The sequence below is a fragment of the Sus scrofa genome, chromosome X, assembly GCF_054392235.1.
Source record: "Sus scrofa isolate SSC_HxYL_T2T_F1_AM1 chromosome X, Sscrofa_HxYL_maternal_Yorkshire_Landrace_v2.0, whole genome shotgun sequence".
NCBI lineage: Eukaryota > Metazoa > Chordata > Mammalia > Artiodactyla > Suidae > Sus > Sus scrofa.
The window spans coordinates 67,673,507-67,691,471 of NC_139401.1; the positions used below are offsets into that span (position 1 = coordinate 67,673,507).

At 45.0% G+C, this 17,965-nt stretch overlaps 1 protein-coding gene across 1 annotated transcript; it reads left to right on the plus strand.

The window, feature by feature from the left end:
* Positions 1 to 13,123: 13,123 nt before the first annotated feature.
* On the plus strand, positions 13,124 to 17,217 carry LOC100621166 (uncharacterized protein CXorf49 homolog). Its single transcript, XM_013986240.3, has 6 exons — positions 13,124 to 14,598; positions 15,197 to 15,353; positions 15,916 to 15,992; positions 16,247 to 16,292; positions 16,890 to 16,931; positions 17,036 to 17,217. The coding sequence occupies exons 1-5, from the start codon at positions 13,297 to 13,299 to the stop codon at positions 16,928 to 16,930; spliced, it is 1,623 nt and encodes a 540-aa protein (XP_013841694.3). The 5' UTR covers positions 13,124 to 13,296; the 3' UTR covers position 16,931; positions 17,036 to 17,217.
* Positions 17,218 to 17,965: the final 748 nt, after the last annotated feature.

Genomic DNA, 17,965 nt, shown 5'->3' on the forward strand with positions numbered 1-17,965 from the left:
CTCTGGAGGTGGCCATTTTGGGAAAATCTGGCCCCACTTTCAGCCAGCCTGAGAAGCCCCAGGGAAAACAACTATCCAGGTGGGATCACAGCCCCACCCCTCAGTAAACAGGCTACCTAAGGACCCCTCAGGCACACAGCTGCCTCTAATCCCATCCAGAGACTAAGCCCCACCCACCAGAGGGATTAGAATCAGCTCCACCTACCAGTGGGCAGGCATCAGCCCCTCCCATCAGGGAGCCTATAGCAAGCTCCCATACTTACTTCAGCCACAAGGGGGCAGACACCAGAAGTAAGAGAGGCTACAACTCTATTATCTATACAAAGGTCACCACACCAAAAACCTATAAAAATGAAAAGACAGAGAACTATAACTCAGATGAGGGAGAAAGGAAAAACTCCAGAAAAACAACTAAGCAATGAGGAGATTCTTAGCCTCCAGGAAAAAGACTTTAGACTGTTGATGCTAAAGATGTTGCAAGACATTGGAAATAAACTGGAGGCAAAGAAGGATAACTTACAGGAAACACTGACCAAAGAGATACAAGATATAATACTTAAACAAGAAGAGATGCGAAATACAATAACTGAAATAAAAAATTCACTAGAAGCAGCTAACAGCAGAATACAGGAGGCAGAAGAACGAATAAGTGAGGTGGAGGACAGATTAGTGGAAATCATGGATGCAGCACAGAAAAGAGAAAAAAGATTGAAAACAAATGAAGAGAGTCTCAGGGAACTCTGGGACAACATTAAACGCACCAACATCCGTATTATAGGGGTGCCAGAAGGACAAGAGAGAGAGAAGGGGACAGAAAAAATATTCCAAGAGATAATAGCTGAAAACGTCCCTAACATGGGAAAGGAACCACCCACTCAAATCCAGGAAGCAAAACAAGTACCATATAAAATAAACCCAAGGAGGAACACACCGAGACACATATTAATCAAACTAACCAACATTAAAGACAAAGAGAAAATCTTGAAAGCAGCTAGGGAAAAAAAACAAGTAGCATACAAGGGAACCCCAATAAGGTTATCGGCAGATTTTTCAGCAGAAACTCCGCAGGCCAGAAGGGAGTGGCCTGACATACTTAACGTGATGAAAGGAAAAAAACCTCCAACCAAGATTCCTTTACCCAGCAAGGCTCTCATTCAGATTTGAAGAAGAAATCAAAACCTTCACAGATAAGCAAAAGTTGAGAGAATTCAGCAACACTAAACCAGCCTTACAACAAATACTAAAGGATCTTCTCTAGGCAGAAAAGAAAAGACAGCAACAGGAAACAAAAATTCCACAAATGACAAGGCTCAACAGTAAAGGTATATATACAAGATACAAAATCATCCATGCACAATTATCCCACCAAAATCAGAAATCATGAGAAGAGGAGGGTACAAATGCAAGACACTGGAGATGAACTTGCAATTAAGAGAACAACAACTTAAATCAATCTCATATACATATAGACTCTTATATCAAAACTTCAGAATAACTGCAAACCAAAAATACAATTGATACACAAACAAGGAATCTCTGGAGAAGAAATATATCTCATAGTAAATAAGTGCATAATCCACCATAAAGGGGGTCATTTGACCTCAGTCTTGGAATGCTGAAGTCTTCTTACATCTGATTCCTCTCCATCAAAGAATTTATGACAATTATAATTAAATAATGCAGCTGTACAATTAAATAATACAGTACTACGACTGTATTATTAATAACCATTTCTCTCCATGGTACAATGTAAGGTCTATAATGTCTTGTTTATCACATCACCTAGAATGGTGTAATGCCTATATTGAAGAATCAATAAGATATAACAAATTGTGAGGACATATTTATATGGTTACACTGTTTTTTAACCAATTTATGCATTTTATATTTTACTTATTTTCAGAGGGTATATTATTTTTGTTATTCTTACCAGTAAAGTTATTCTTTTTATTATGCTATATAAAATATTTAATGGTGTATAAGTTTTTCTTTATAAATTTTAGTTACATAATATAACAATTTTAATATAATGCTAATTTTTAAGGAAAAATTGAAATGTAATAGATAATACTAAATTGTAAGGATGAAAGCCATACAAAATGGGATAAAGTATAGAATAAATTTCCTATTTGTCTCATCATATTTTCCATTCCACTTCTCCAGAGGGAGTCACTTAATCTGTTTCTTAAGATCCATGATATAATAATCTGTGTGAATGTAATTGTGTTTAAATGTATGTATTTTATTTTGTAAAAAATAAAAATAAAATTTCAGAATATAAATAAATAAATAAAAATTAGGGAGCTATTGTTCCCATGTAATGAGGTATCTGCAGATAGCCAAGTCCAGGGTTGTTATGTTTTTTTGGAGTCCTTAGAGACCCAGCCTTTTCCATCTTCAGCCCTCCCTAGCATGCGTTCTTGACCTCATAGTCTTAACTTGACCTCTGTCCAAGCTAGAAAAGGAGAAAGAACAGAGGGTAAAAGACATTAGCCTGCTAAGGCAGCCACCTTTAAGGATCTTTCTGGGAAGCCCCACCTAATAACTCTCTTACATACTGGCTAGAACAGTGTCATGTGACTGTTTTTAATAGCACTGTAGGAGTATTGTCAAATCAGGGTCCCATTAGTAAGGAAGAAAGGAAGAGGGGATACTGGGTAAAGAAGCTAGCAATCTCTGAGGTGGAGAAACACTTCTTGGGGTCAATGGAAACAGCACTGCTTACATAATAGAGGAATACTCAGTTATAAAGGGGTAACCCAGATGATCCAGAGGATGCTTATTATTAATGGTTTCTTGTCTAAAAGAAAACAAAAACAGTCAAATCTCAGTGAAAACATAAGGGTCCCAGAGAAACTACCTGTTACTCTGTTGAGAAACATTAAACTGAACAAATGTTTGGTGTTAAAAAAAAAAAAAAAGATGGAAAGATATACCATGCTCTTGAATTGGAAGAATCAATATAGTGAAAATGACAATACTACCTAAGGCAATCTACAGATTCAGTATAATCCCTATCAAATATCAAATTGCCAATGACATTCTTTACAGAGCTAGAACAAAATATTTTAAAGTTTGTATGGAAACACAAAAGACCTCGACTGGCCAAAGCAATATTGAAAAGAAAAAACGGAACTGGAAGAATCAGGCTCCCTGTCTTCAGACTATACTACAAAGCTACAATCATCAAAACAGTATGTTATTGGCACAAAAACAGAAATATAGATCAATGGGACAGGATAGAAAGCCCAGAAATAAACCCAAGCACCTATGGTCAATTAATCTATGACAAAGGAGGCAAGAACATACAGTGAAGGAAAGATAGTCTCTTCAATAAATGAAACTGGGAAAATGGGCAACTGCATGCAAGATAATGAAATTAGAACATTTTTTAATATCATATGCCAAAAAAAAAAAAAACCCTCAAAATGGACTAAAGACCTAAATGGAAGGCCAGATACTATAAAGCTCCTAGAGGAAAACATAGGTAGAATGCTCTTTGACATACATCACAGTGACATCTTATTTGATCCACCTCATAGAATAATGACAATAAAGTCACAAATAAACCAGTGGGACCTAATTAAACTTAAAAGCTTCTGCACAGCAAAGGAAAACATTTAAGAAATGAAAAGACAACCCACAGAATGGGAGAAAATCTTTGCAAATGATTCAACTGATAAAGGTTTAATCTCCAAAATATACGAACAACTCATACAACTCAACAACAAAAAAACAAAAAAACCAATCAAAAAATGGGCAGAAGACCTAAATAGATATTTCTTCAAAGAAGACATAGAGATGGCCAACAGGCACATGAAAACATGCTCAACATCACTATTATTAGAGAAATGCAAATCAAGACTACAATGAGGTACCACCTCACACCAGTTAGGGTGGCTATCATTAACAAGTCAACACATAACAAATGCTGGAGAGGATGTGGAGAAAAGGGAACCCTCCTTCACTTTTGGTGGGAATGTAAATTGGTACAACCACTATGGAAAACAGTATGGAAATACCTAAGAAAACTAAATATAGAACTACCGCATGATCCGGGAATCCCACTCCTGGGCATAATATCCAGACAAAACTTTCATCAAAAAAGATACATGCACCCATATGTTCATTGCAGCACTATTCACAATAGCCAAAACAAGGAAACAACCTAAATGTCCATCAACTGATGAACGGATTAAGAAGATGTGGTACATATATACAATGGAATACTATTCATCCATTAAAAAGAACAAAATAATGCCATTTGCAGCAACATGGATGGAACTAGACTCTCATACTAGGTGAAGTAGGTCAGAAAGAGAAACACCAAGTGATATCAATTATATGTAGTATCTAAAATATGACACAAATGATTGATCTACAAAACAGAAACAGACCATGGACATGGAGGGCAGACTTGTGTTTGCTGGGCAGGGGAACCAATGGGGAGTTTGGGGTTGGTAGATGCAGACTGTTACACTGGGAACAGATGGGTGAGGTGGTCCTGCTATACAGTTGGGTCACTTTGCTGTACAGCAGAAATTGAAGGAACATTGTAAATAAATTATACTTTAATCAAAAAAAATTTTTAGGAGTTCTCATCATGGCGCAGTGGTTAACGAATCCAACTAGGAACCATGAGGTTGCGGGTTCGGTCCCTGCCCTTGCTCAGTGGGTTAACGATCCGGCGTTGCCGTGAGCTGTGGTGTAGGTTGCAGACACAGCTCGGATCCTGCGTTGCTGTGGCTCTGGCGCAGGCTGGCAGCTACAGTTCCGATTAGACCCCTAGCCTGGGAACCTCCATATGCTGCGGGAGCGGCCCGAGAAATGGCAAAAAGACAAAAAAAAAAAAAAATTAAATGGAGTCAGCTGAATAGCTCTGGATAGGAATAAATAGGGGAACAGCATAGTAGTAATTCACTGTACTTTGAGTTTTGACAGACTTCTACCTGTCACTGCACATATTCAAAAAAAGTACTCTTCACATGAATATATATCAACTTCTAACGCCACGGACTATGGAAAATTTAATTTGAGACTAAGTATATAGAAATTTTACTTATTTAAATTCCCCTTTGCTTTCTCAGCAAAGCTTTGGCTTATTTTAAAAGCAATCCACATCTACTTTATTTTTTCTCCAATGTCTACTGCATTTTAGCAATCTCATTTTCTCAGCTCATTGACATATGTTGCTAGTTGGTGACAAAGCTCCATCTCAGAAATGTCTAAATGAATAAGGCAAAATCATGGAAAACAAGGTTATGCTGTGAGCTGTCCAAGTTTCTCAGTCCTGAATGTTCTGATTCATCACCCCAGCTGAAATCAGGGAGGCACTCCTCTAGCTAGCCTGTGTCCCTGAGTTCTAGTACCCTGAAAGAATATTTCTAAGAATTTAATGTCAAAATGTTCTGTCTCCCAGAGAAAGTTAGTCACACTAAAAGTACGAATGGTGGAATGCATCTAACTTTCTTTTTTAACTTGTAAAAAAAAAATTACTTACTGTAAAATATTTAAGGAAATAACTTATTGTGTTATGCATAACTGTACTATGACATTTACAATTTATAAAATAACATCAGTAGTGATTGATGAATAGTGTTGAAGCGTGTTGGAATAATAATTCATTCACCTAAAAGTAGGAAAGCCACATTAACTTGGAAATAACTAATTTCCAATCATAAAATTTTGTTCCAAATGCTGAGAATACAATATCTAGTGCATGAATGAAATTATAAGCATGCAACTTCAGAGTTTAACTTGAAGGATTTGATAATTGTGTAAGAAAAAGATAGCACAAATTAATACCAGTGCTTGTCTGGAAGACTGGTCTGCTAATCACATAAGCACTCCAGGTTACTTATTAATGTTTCACAGTGCACTTTTGTTCTTTGTTTCTGCTTTTAACCTATCGTTGTCTACTTTTAAAGGGAATTTCTTTTAGATATTGTGTAGTCAGTTCTGTTAAAATAGTCTGATTGTTTCTGCCTTGTAATTGAAGTGTTTTTTAAAATCATATTCAATGTAATAATTAATATATATGGCTTTAAATAATCTTGCTATTTGTTTTCTAAAAAAAAATAAAATGCCTTATTCAACAACTTTTTGGTACTCACAGAATTGCACGTCCATCACAATCAATTTAAGGATATTTTTTATTAGTCGAAAAAGATGTCTTGTTTCCCTTAGCCATTACCCCTATCAACTCACCCCCAGCCCTAAGCAAGTAATAGCTATTTTCTGTCCCTATGGATTTGCCTATTCTAGACATTTTGTATAAATGGAATCACACACTATACAGTACTTTGTGTCTGGCTTCTTTCACTTAATATGTTTTCAAAGTTCACTCCTATTGTAGCATGTTTCAGTACATTATTTTTATTGACAAATAATATTCCATGGTATTGGATATACCATATTTTATTTATCTGTTCAATAGTTGATGGACATGTGGTTTACGTTTAGTTTGGGAATATTGTGCATAATGTCGCTAAGAATATTCATACACATTTTGAGTTCATGATTTTTTGTGTGAACATATGCTTTCAGTTCTCATGGGTAGATACCTAGGAGTGGACATTCTGGATCATACAGTAACTCTGTTCAATTTTGTAAGGAAATACTAGAATATTTTCCAAAGAGACTCTACAATTTTATATTCTCACTATCAATGTATGAGGATTTCAATTTATCCATATCCTCACCATTATTTATTATTTTTTGTATTTGTTATTATAGCCATTCTATTGTTTTTGAAAAATGGTATCTCGTTATGATTTTGATTTATTTCTCTATTGATTAGTGGTTCTGAGCATTCTTTGAAATGCTTATTAACCATTTCTACACCTTCTTTGGTGCAATGTCTATTTGAATATTTTACCCAATTTTTTTTTTTTTTTTTTGGCTGCACCCGTGGCATGTGGAAGGTCCTGGCCCAGGGATCCAACCTGAGCATCAACAGCAACCCAAGCTGCTGCAGTGACAGTGTTGGATCTTTAACCCACTGTGGCACATGGGAACTGTGCCACTTTTACCCAATCTTTAAGGGGGTCATTTTCTGATTTATTTATTTATTCTTCTTATTCTTTGTTTATTATGGGTACAAGTTCTTTGTTAGATCTGTGATTTTCACATGTTTTCTCCAAGTCTGTAGTTTGCCTTTTCATTTTCTTAATAGTGCCTTCTAAACCATAAATATTTTAAATTCTGGTTGAGTCCAATTTATCAAGTTTTTATTTTATGGATCATGATTTTTTGTGTTGTATCTAAGAAATCATTGCCTAACCTATATTTACAAAGACTTTTCTCCTATACTTTCTCCTAACAGATTTATAGTTGCAAGTCTTACATTTAAGTCTCTGGTCCATTATGCATTGGTTTGTGTGTGGTGTGAAGTAAGAGTCTAAGTTTGTGTTTTTACATGATGAAATCCAATTGTGCCAGCACTACATGTAGAAAAAATAACTTTATCCCCCACTAAATTGAAAATCATTGACCTTAAATATAAGGATTTTTTTTCTTTTTAGGGCCACACCCATTGCATATGGAAGTTCCAGGGCTAAGGGTTCAATCAGAGCTGCAGCTGCCAGCCTATACCACAGCCACAGCAACACAGGATCCAAGCCCCATCTGCAACCTATGCTGCAACTTGCAGCAACACCAGATCTTTAATCCACTGAATGAGGCCAGGAATCGAACCTGCATCCTCATGGATACTATGCTGGGTTCTTAACCTGCTGAGCTACAACAGGAGCTCTGGGATTTTTATCTGAACTCTCAGTTTGGTTCCATTGATCTGTCCCTATGCCAGTACAACACTAACTTGATTATCTGTGTTTTTATGGTATATTTTGAAACCAGAAAGTGGAAGTCCTCCAGGTTTGTTCTTTTTCAAAATAGTTTTGGATATTCTGGGTCTTTTGCATTTCCATATGAATTTTTGGATCAGCCTATGAATTTCTACAAAGAAAGCCTGCTGGAATTTCTACAGGGATTGCATAGAACCTATAGATCAATTTGGGAGAATTACCATATAAATATTGAGTCTTACAACCATGAATATGAAATGTCTTTCCATTTATTTAGATCATCTCTGATTTCTCTTAGCAAACATCAACTTGTGTTTCTCATTGCATAAGTATAACATTTGGTTTGTTAAGTATATGCCTAAGCATTTTATTCTTTTCAATGATATTATAACTAGAATCAAGTGTTCCTTTAATTTCATTTCTGGATTATTTGTTCAAGTATGTAGCAATACAATTTATTTAATATATTAATCTTGTATTCTGCAAACTTGATGAACTTGTTTATTAGTTTTAATGGATTTCTGTGGATTCCTTAGGATTTTCCACATAGGAAATCATGTCATCTGAGAATAAAAAATTTCTTTTTTTCATTCTAATCTGAATGACTTTTAGTTCTTTCTCCCTGTTCGAACTGGCTCAAACTTCCAGTGCAACGATGAATAAAAGTAGTAAGCATGTCTTTGTTCCTGACCTTAGAGGAAAAGTATTCAGTCTTTCACCATTAAATATGATGTTAGCTGTAGGTGGCTCATAGATATTCTTCATCATGTTGAAGAAGTTTCTTTCCATTCCTAGTTTTTTATTGTTTTGTCATGAAAAGTTGTGGGATATTGTCAAACGCTGCTTCTACGTCTGTTAAGATGACCATGTTTCAGTTCTTTCTTCTTTTACTCTTTTTTTTTTTTTTTTTTTTTTTTTGGCCGCACCTGTGGCATGTGGAAATTCCTGGGCCAAGGATCAAACCTGCACCACAGCAACAACCCGAGCTACAGCGATGACAAGGTCAGATCCTTAACCTACTAGGCCACCATAGAACTCCTCTTTTTTTCTTTTAATATAGTGTATTATATAAATCAATTTTTAAATATTAAACCAACCTTGTACTTCTAGACTGAATCCCACTTGGTTATGGTATATAATCTCTTCTATGTGTTTCTGAATTCAGTTTGTTAATATTTTGTTGAGGATTATTTCCTCCATATCAACGAAGAGATTGGTCTGCAATTTTCTTTATTTTGGACGTCTTCACATGTCTTTGGCATCGGGGTAATTGTGCTGGTCTCAGCCAATCAGTAGTGATACTATCTGCTAGAAATACCTGGAGGCACTCACCTGGACCCCAAGGCGAGCCCCCATAGATATTTCGGAACCAATGTTGTGGTTGAACTAGCCCTTATTACATGGTTCTTATCGTTCTTATTATTATTGCAAGATGCACCTCAGCAATAACCATCAGGAAACTTTGAAAGGACAAGATTTATCACTCACAAGTCCTGGAGGGTACATGGCATGCCTAGGGCCACACAGAAAGGTTGTGGGTAGAGAACAAGAGCTTGAACCTGGGGTTGTGTTTTTATCAGAGTCAAGGAGTTTCATTCACTATTTATTGATGAATTTAAAACATAAGAACAGGAATTAAAGCATAAGAAGGGAAAAACAAGCAGCCAAAGGGTCAGTTATCTAAGTCAACCAGAGACCTCTAAAACAAAGGAAACTTTAGGGGTGTGGTGGCCTGACTCTTTACCTAGTCATGTAGCTGCCAATTTGTTTATTTGATATAGCTGTCTTTGAGGTGGTGCCTCAGCAATCAAAAGCTTAATATCAGGCACTTGCATTACAATTAAAAAAACTGTCAGAGGCTGACATTACAGCAATATTGGCCTAATAGAGATAATCTGAAAGTGTTCATTCCTCCTCTATTTTCTGGAAAATTTTTTGGAGTATTGCTATTATTTCTATCTGAAATGTTTGATATAATTCAGCAGATGCCATCTAGACAGGAGCTATTCATTGTGAGATTTTAAAATATCAATTTAATTGATTTTCTTTTATTGAGTCTGTTTTGAAGTTTATGTCTTTCTACAGATTTTTTTCATTGTATTTCTGTTTCTAATGTGTTGATATAAATTTTTCATACTATTTTATTATAATTTTTAAAATTCACATAGGCTCAGTGGTGATATCTCTCTTTCAGTCCTGATTTTGGTGATTCTTTAGGAATCTCTTTTTTTCCCTTGGTCAGTCTGCCTAAGGTTTGTGATTTTGTTATTTTTTTAAAAAAACAACTTTTGGTTTCATGTTTAATTGAAAATAATTATCCTCCCCCCAAAAAATGAGTTTGCACCATGGCTCAGCCTGACTAGCATCCATGAGGTTGCACGTTTGATCCCTTGCCTTGCTCAGTGGGTTAAGGATCCGGCATTGCTGTGAGCTGTGGTGTAAGTCTCAATTCTATAGGACTGCTTTTTCTCACCATGGAAATTTGTGAATTGAGTAAACTAATGACTTGGTTACTATCATTTAAGGTTTGCTGGGTGAATTTTGTTAAAGCCTCTATATGAGTAACGATATCTTCTATTCCAAGTGAAGGAACAAATATTGTGGCCAAATAATCATACCATTGGGAAACTGACTGAACTCAGCATGCCCACATTAAAGGCAGATTGCCAGTAGCTATTAGCAAGGCCACCCATAGGTGACCTTGACCCTAAGGAAAATGTACATCTTCCTAACCAACCTGGGGAGATTCAAGGCCATAAATTTGTTCCATAAATCTATTGGGTCCAGTTAAAATCTATCCAAAATATTTAACATCTAGCAAAAAGCAGTATTTATGCCCAAGTTCAGAACAGGTATCATTAACTGGCCAGGAAAGAGAGTCCTACTTAATGATATTGGCAATGGCTTGCAGAGTACTAAAATTTCTTTCTTCTAAGGCAAAATCTCTAAGGGCCATCCAATTAGAGCCTTGGAGAGAAGAAATCTGCTAAGATAATCCAGGAGTATTGGACATAAGTAATTAACCATAAACCAGCAGTTGGATTGATTTATGAAAATTGCATATGACAGCCCAATAAATCTTTTGGTTCATAAGCAAAAGTGTGAGAAATTATCAAATAATTAGTATACAAGTCTGGTCTGCCATCTTAGGTCAGCTGTGTACTTCAGATATCATCTTCTTTTCCTGATCTGATAGTGCTGGTCTCAATTAATCAAAGCGAGGTGTCAGAAAGGGGAGAGACAGTCTTTTCAGGAGAGAAAGCCTAATATAACCCCTTCCAACATGACCATAAAAATCCTTTATCTGGAGTTCCAGTTGCGGCTCAGCAGTTAACGAACCAGACTAGCATCCATGAGGATGCGGGTTCGATCCCTGGCCTTGCTCAGTGGGTTAAAGATCCGGTGTTGCCATGAGCTGTGGTGTAGATTGCAGACCCGGCTCAGATCTGACATGGCTGTGGCTGTGGCAGAGGCCAGCAGCTACAGCTCCAATTGGGGCCCTAGCCTGGGAACCTTCATATGCCGCCAGTGCAGCCCTGAAAAGACCAAAAAAAAAAAAAAAAAGTCCTTTATCTGATGTCTCTTCCAATATGAATAATCTCCTTGTTGCAGGTCATGAGGTATATGATCTTCATCCCAAGAGAGATGACTGTGACGATCTTCAGAAACAAATGTTGATTGTCCTTTACATAATTCAATTAAACTCTACAATAATATAATATAGCAACGAAGAGTCATCTAGGAAGTGAGCCTTAGACAGTAAATGTAGAAACTCAAAGACAATTAAACAGCACCAGAATTTAAAATCTATAAAGACATTTTGCTGGAACAATTTTTTCTCTTTAAAATTATCATTTCCTCCAAATATAACGAAATTAAGAATAATTTGTTGGCAAAATAAGTCTAGTTTCAATAAACTTGGCCTGAGTATTTACATAAGCATAAGTATCATAAAGGCTCCTTTAAATTTGGCTTTGCCAGAACATTGTCAGAAAGAATCTCAGATTGCATTTTTAAAAGGACTCTCAAGTCTAGGAAAGCCATGTGAACAGCTTGCTATCATACTCTGACTGTGAAGATTTGGGTGAATTCCTCTCTTCTTGAGGTACCCCAAACATCTGGATATTCCAACACCTGCCAGGAGGGGGCCTTAACTCTGTCATTCTCCAACTTGCAGTATACAGTCAGGAGGAGGGTTCTGAAATCTGTGAACAGGGTCTGATGCATTCCTTTGCACCGCCAGGCTTTACTCCACAGGGCGCTCACACCACGTGGCATTCATCCGACTCCTTACTGAGGGGAACCTGGAGTGTTCCCAGTTTTCTCCATCAGCAAAACCCTTGTGCGTGTGTCCTTGTACACACGGGGACCGTCGTGCGTCTCCAGAAGATGGACCGGACAGAGAGAATAAGCGTCTCGTTCGGTTTAAGATCTTCGGCTCCAAGCCAAGACTCTGGAGCCAGACTGCCCAGTTTCAATCCTGCCACCGATCCCGACGAGCCCAGGGACCTTGGGCCAGTGGCTGAACCTCTCAGCACCTGTTTCCTCAACTCTAAGAGGCCCGCAATTGCTGGCAACATGGTCCTAGGAAGGTCGTGAGGGCGCATCACTAGTTAGGCACTCTTAGAAGAGTGCCAGCCCCATAGTCCGTGCTGTATAAGTTGCTTTTCATGGATTCTGCCAAATTAGCCTCCCCAGTGGCTCCTTTGCACCACCGCCACAGGGCTTTGCTCCTAACCTCCCCCACCCTCAGAGCAGTTAAGCTCTTCGAAGGTTGCAAAGCTGTGTGTGAAAACCACTTCGTGGTTTTAGTTCGTATCTCCAGGATCGGTGATGGTGAGCATCTTCTGGAGTGTCTACTGGCCACTGCTATTCCTTCTTCTTTGAATTACCTCCGAGTTCAGGGCTGGGGGCTGAGAGAGCAGAACCAAGCCCAGCCTGTTCCCCAAGCCCAGGCCCACCATCCTGAAGTTTCATTCTCACCACCCAGGAAACCAAACGCCCCTCGGCCCACCCCCTTTATAGATGGGAAACGGAGGCTCGCTCAGACTCGGGGCTGAGACTCTAACTGGAAAGGGGAGGCGGGACAGGAGAAGGTAGGAGGAGGGGCCTGAAAGCAGCACTGTCACCTTGAGGTCACCCGCTCCCATCCACAGCCAGCTGGCCAACTGCACAGAGCCCCCGGCACCCGCCTGGCAGCAAACCAGAGACCCTCGACCCCATTGGTTGGGCCTCGAGGGGCGGGCCAACAGGGCGCGCGCTGGTTGGCTAGGTCCGGACCAATGAGGAGGCCCCGAGACCGGCGTCGTCGAAGGCGCGAAGAGAAGCCGGGCGTCTTTTGAGGCGAGCGCGGGTGACGCCTGTGGTGGCTGAAGCCTCCCGTGGCTGAAGATCCCGACCGCGACCGTTACCCCGACCGCGACGCGACACGGCGGTGACTGCTCCGGGGCGACCGATCATCGCCCCGAAACCCGGGCCGCCTAAGTCCGACATGAGCTCCCCGGATGAGGTGTCTGTTTGGGGAGCGGGTTTCGGCCCGGAGGGTGGGGAGCCGGCTGGCGTCCGCCCCGCGGGCCCCGGAGCCCAGCGGGGACCAGGCCCAGGCCCCGACGCGGGGCCACCACAGAGCGGCGAGGGCGAGGGCGGGGGCGGCTTCCGGGACCCCAAGGGCTTCGAGTCAGAGACGGAGGAGCTGGAGGCGGGAGGGCTGGTGCTCTGGGGCCGCGAAGGCCGACCTGGCTCCCCGGCCGACGACAAGGGCGTCGCCCTGGATCTGGCCAACGAGTCTGCGGCGGCCATCCTGCGGCAGCTGGCCGACCTGGACGTGCTGGGCGTCCGCAGATCCCCGTCCCCCGAGAGCTGCGCCCCCGCCGCCGCCGCCGAAGTGTCAGCCGTGTGGGCCGGCCTCGAGGCGGGTGCCGGCAGTGGAGGCGCGTCCGCCCAGGGCTGTGGAGAAGCGCAGCAGGCTCTGGCCCGCTGTCTCCACCTCGGTGGGCCCGAGGCGGGCTGGGCCTGGCCGAACCGGAAGAGAGGCACTAAGAGTAGGTTGCCCTTGGCTGCCAGTCGCCAGCGGCCCCCCGCGGAAGGCCCGGTCGGGCTGCCTTCCGACCCCGAGTCCTCCGACGAGTTCGGTGAGATACAGCTGATGAGGGTGAGCATTTACCCCAGGGGAGGAGGCCAGGCCCAGCCCTGCAGCCCCGAGGCTCCCGGGTTCACACTCCCGCACTTCCAAGTCAGGGAGAATTTCCTCCACGTGCCAGGCGCTTTCCTGGCCCCTGCTCTGCGAGGGTTCACTTCGGTTGTGGAAAGGCAGGGCGTCGGAGAGCCGGACATCTCTTCCCCTAAGAAAATGCAAAGCATCCTCTGGGGGAAGGAGGGAAGCAGGCCCAGCTACCCGGGGGCTGCTGTGGCTGCGGCTGCGGCTGCGGCTGCGGCTGCAGCTGCTGCGGCGGCTGCTGCTGCGGGCGGCCTGCCCAGGGCCACTCCTAGGAAGAAGGGGGCCCAGGAGAAGAAACCCCTCGGGGGAGCCTCCGCCCTCGCCCTGGGGAGAACCTTCCCTCCCTGGGGGCAGCGAGTCTCGGCAGCTCCCCTGGAACCGGCCACCTTCCCCCCGATCGCTGGTGTTCCGCTGCTTGGGAGGTCCAGGAAGTATTCCTTGGTCCCTTCCGGAACCAAGCAGTCCAAGCACGCGGGCGCTGGGAAGAAACCCGCCGCCAGGAGGGCAAGGGAGTCCGAGCTGGTGGTGGCTGGAGAAGATAACGACCCAGACGGAGACCAGGTCGCAAGGGGCCAAGTGAGTAGGCCATGCTCCGACCCTGCCCCGACCCTCCCCGCCGCCCCCAGGCCGCTCTTCCTCTTTCCCCCTGCTCCCTCTGTCTATCCCTCGGGGGTCTTCAGCGGGCACCCCTGGGTCATTGGGTCATTAGGATGCCAGATGGGGGTCGTCCGACTAGGGACACACATGAAGGGAGCACTTTGAGTGAGCAGGGCAGGGCTCTGCACCCTGGGCCCATGTCCCACCTCCTGCCCCAGGCAGGGGCTGGGATGGAAGAAGGAGGGGCTGGGAGCTGAACTGGATCTGGGGACACCTTCAGCATTTGGCCTGCAAAGCTTCAATGTTTGGACTCAAGGGCCTCCTGATTCCTGCTTCCTAGCTGTTCCCCGAGCCTTCCTGGAGGGGGCGTGGGCCTTCTCAGTGCCCCACACTTGTCCCCAGCTCAGCCCTGCCTGCCGGCCTGGGGCTGACTGAGGGAGAAGGTGCGAATGAGATCAGCCTCTCTCCATTCCCTGCCTCTCAGCCCAGCCCCGAAACACACGTGCTCACACAGGCACACAGAGCCATGGACACGCAGGCCCCCTCAGTCCAAATGGGTGAGAGAGTTTTGTTTCAGCTTCCGACACACAGGCCAGGGCCATCTTGTCCGTACCTGCATCATGGGTATCCCAGCAGCGGCGACCTCAGCACCAGAGCCCCCCACGTTGCAGGAGACTCAGAGCCCTCGGCCCTGAACCAGGTAGCCGTCATGGCCAGAGGGCCTGCACCCTCAGGTGAGCCTGGTGGGTGTGAAACGCTGGGAAGGGAGAGGAGAGGAGGAGAGAGACCTCGGCTCTGTCTCCGCTGGGAGCTCAGCCTTGCCCCCAGTCCGCTTCTCCCACAGGAGACAGAGCTTCGACAGGGCTGGCCTTGAGCCACATCATCCTCTGGGTGGGGTTTGCACCGCAAGGGCGACTGGTGGCAGTGCCCCAAACAGCTACTTGCAGCAGAATGGTCTTTTCTGTTCAGTCCCTTTCGCCCACAGCGCTCTCCCAGGTGCTGGCGGTGGCCACAGCTCCGGAAGGGTTGGACCCAGGGCCACTGTCTTTAGACACCACGGTCTGGTCGGGGCGGGGGTGGGGGTTGGGTGGGGGGAAGAAACAGCTGCCCCTGGGGAACAGGGGAGCGGGCAAGCCCAGGGGGAAGGTTGGAGCTGCCGGGCAGAGCAGGGGCAGCTTGTTGCCCCCAGAGGGTGGTGCTGCCTCACCTCCCCTTAGGCCCCGCTGGACCCTTCCCTCCCCCCGCCGCCCCCACTGGGAGCCTGGCAAGCTGGATTGTGTGTCCTTTCCCCCTCAGGTGACCTGGAAACCCTTGACCATCCCCCAAGACGTGAAAGGCAGCAGCAGCCGCCAGGGGCACAGGGCTGTCCTCGGGTAATGCCAGAGGGCTCCTGGAAATGCAGACCCCAACTAGATGGTGGGATCTGGGTCCGGGTTACACGGACATATGTGGGGACCCCTCCCCGCTCCCATCCACATCCCAGGGAGCGGCGTGCCCCCTTTCCACGGAGGTGCTCTTGCCGGTCTAGCCGCCTGGCCTTGGGATGTAGGGTCCGAGGGGCAGGGGAAGGAGTGAGGAGGCCAGAGTGTACTAATCCTTTCTCTTCCTCTGGTGTCTGTGGGCCTAGTGCCTCCTGCTACAGAGAGAAATCGACGACCTGAAGGAGCAGCTTGGTATGAGGAACCAGGGACAGAGGGCGGTGTCCTAGTGCAGAACCTGGGTGGGCCGGTGGGGTGGGGGTGGGCCGCAGGTGCAGGCGGCCCTGCAGAGACCAACATTCCTGGGGGGAGGAGAACCTAGAGGCCTGGCCCTGGAGCCCGCTGTGCATGTACAACTAGGTATGTGTGCAAAGAGCGGGGGGGACAAAAAAAAAAAAAAAAAAAAAAGAACTGCAAGGACACTTTGCAAACCAGAGTAAGTCCTGGAGAACAACTTCTGTTAGGATGTTTAGAGGTGCCCCGTTGATTTTTCCCTGTGGCTGCTGCTCGGTATGGCCTCTAAGGTTCTTCCTTGACTGTTTGTGTGTGTGACAAGTTCTGAGTGGTTCTGGCATGCCCCAAAGGTTGAGAGCTGCTGGCACATTTTGTTTCCCTTTAGGAAACATTTCCACATGTCATTCGGGTGGTGGGGGAGTGCTCAGGCCCAGGGCTCTTTGCATCAGGACTAGAGGGGGTTTCAGATTGCAGGGCTAGGAAGTTGCCCACGGGGACCTGGGTGGGCTTCTCCATCCGTATGTCTGGAGCGCCTGCTTATGCCTCTCCCCATTGCAGCCGCCATGCGGTACCTGGCTGACATGTTCCAGACCCTTTGAAGTGAGTGTTACACACACCATACCCCTTCCCACAGCTCTGGCTGTGGAGCGGGACTGTGGGCTGGCCCTGGCTTGAGGCTCTTCCCTGACTCTGCTGTTTCACAGGTTGAGCCCTGCATCTTCATGCAAGAGGAGCGGCTGGTGCCTTTGGGGCCCGGGAGGTGCTGTGGCCAAGCTCGGTCCCTCTTGTTCTGCCTCAGCCAGAGCTTCCTCTCCCTCTTGTTTTGCCCCTCCCCCGCCTCAGTGTCATGGCAGTTTCAAATTAAAGTCGTTTCAGTTAAGGTGCATCTCGTAGCCTGTCCTCTCTTGGGGCTGGGGTGGGTGGGGCGGGGAGAAGTCGTGGGTCATGGAAGACTGGGGGCTGCTCCATGGCAGAGCCTTTCCCAGAACTGTCCCTCTGGCATCCTGTGGTGTGCCTTCTCCCTGTGGGGAGTCCAGGGCAACCTTTGCCACCATCCCTGCAACCTGGCCCGCTGCGTGCCCCGGGTCTGAGTTCTGTGTGGGGCTCTGCCTGGCCACGTTGGCGCAGTCGTCCCTTTCCCTTGCAGGCCCTCTTCTGGTTCTCTCCAAACCCCTCCCCCTTTGGGGGTCTGTTGGTTCCCATTCATCGCTGCCATCCATCCTCCCCATCAGCAGGAATGCACGGCCCCCTTCCAGAGCGCCAATCCCCCCACCTTCCCTCCCTGGGATCACTGTCCTGCTGCCCCCATCCACCCTGCTTTGCTCTGAGCACCTTTGATCCCTCCCCTGGGTCGGCAGCCTTCCCTGAAGGTGTACTTCAACAGGTGTTAACAGGCACAGTTGAGCTGTTTCCCCCTCCCAGATTCTATCCTCCCTGTGGAATCTCTGCTTCCATGTGGTGCCACATTGTGCTCAGATAGCTCCCCTAGGAAGCTGCTCATTGTTCTCCTCTCCTCTTTAGCCCTCACTTTTGACATTTGATTATCAGTCCTGTCACTTCTCCCTCTTCTTGTTCAGCAGAGGGTTGGATGTATAAATCAGGGCCCAGTGGGTTTCAGGGCAAGATGAAAGGTA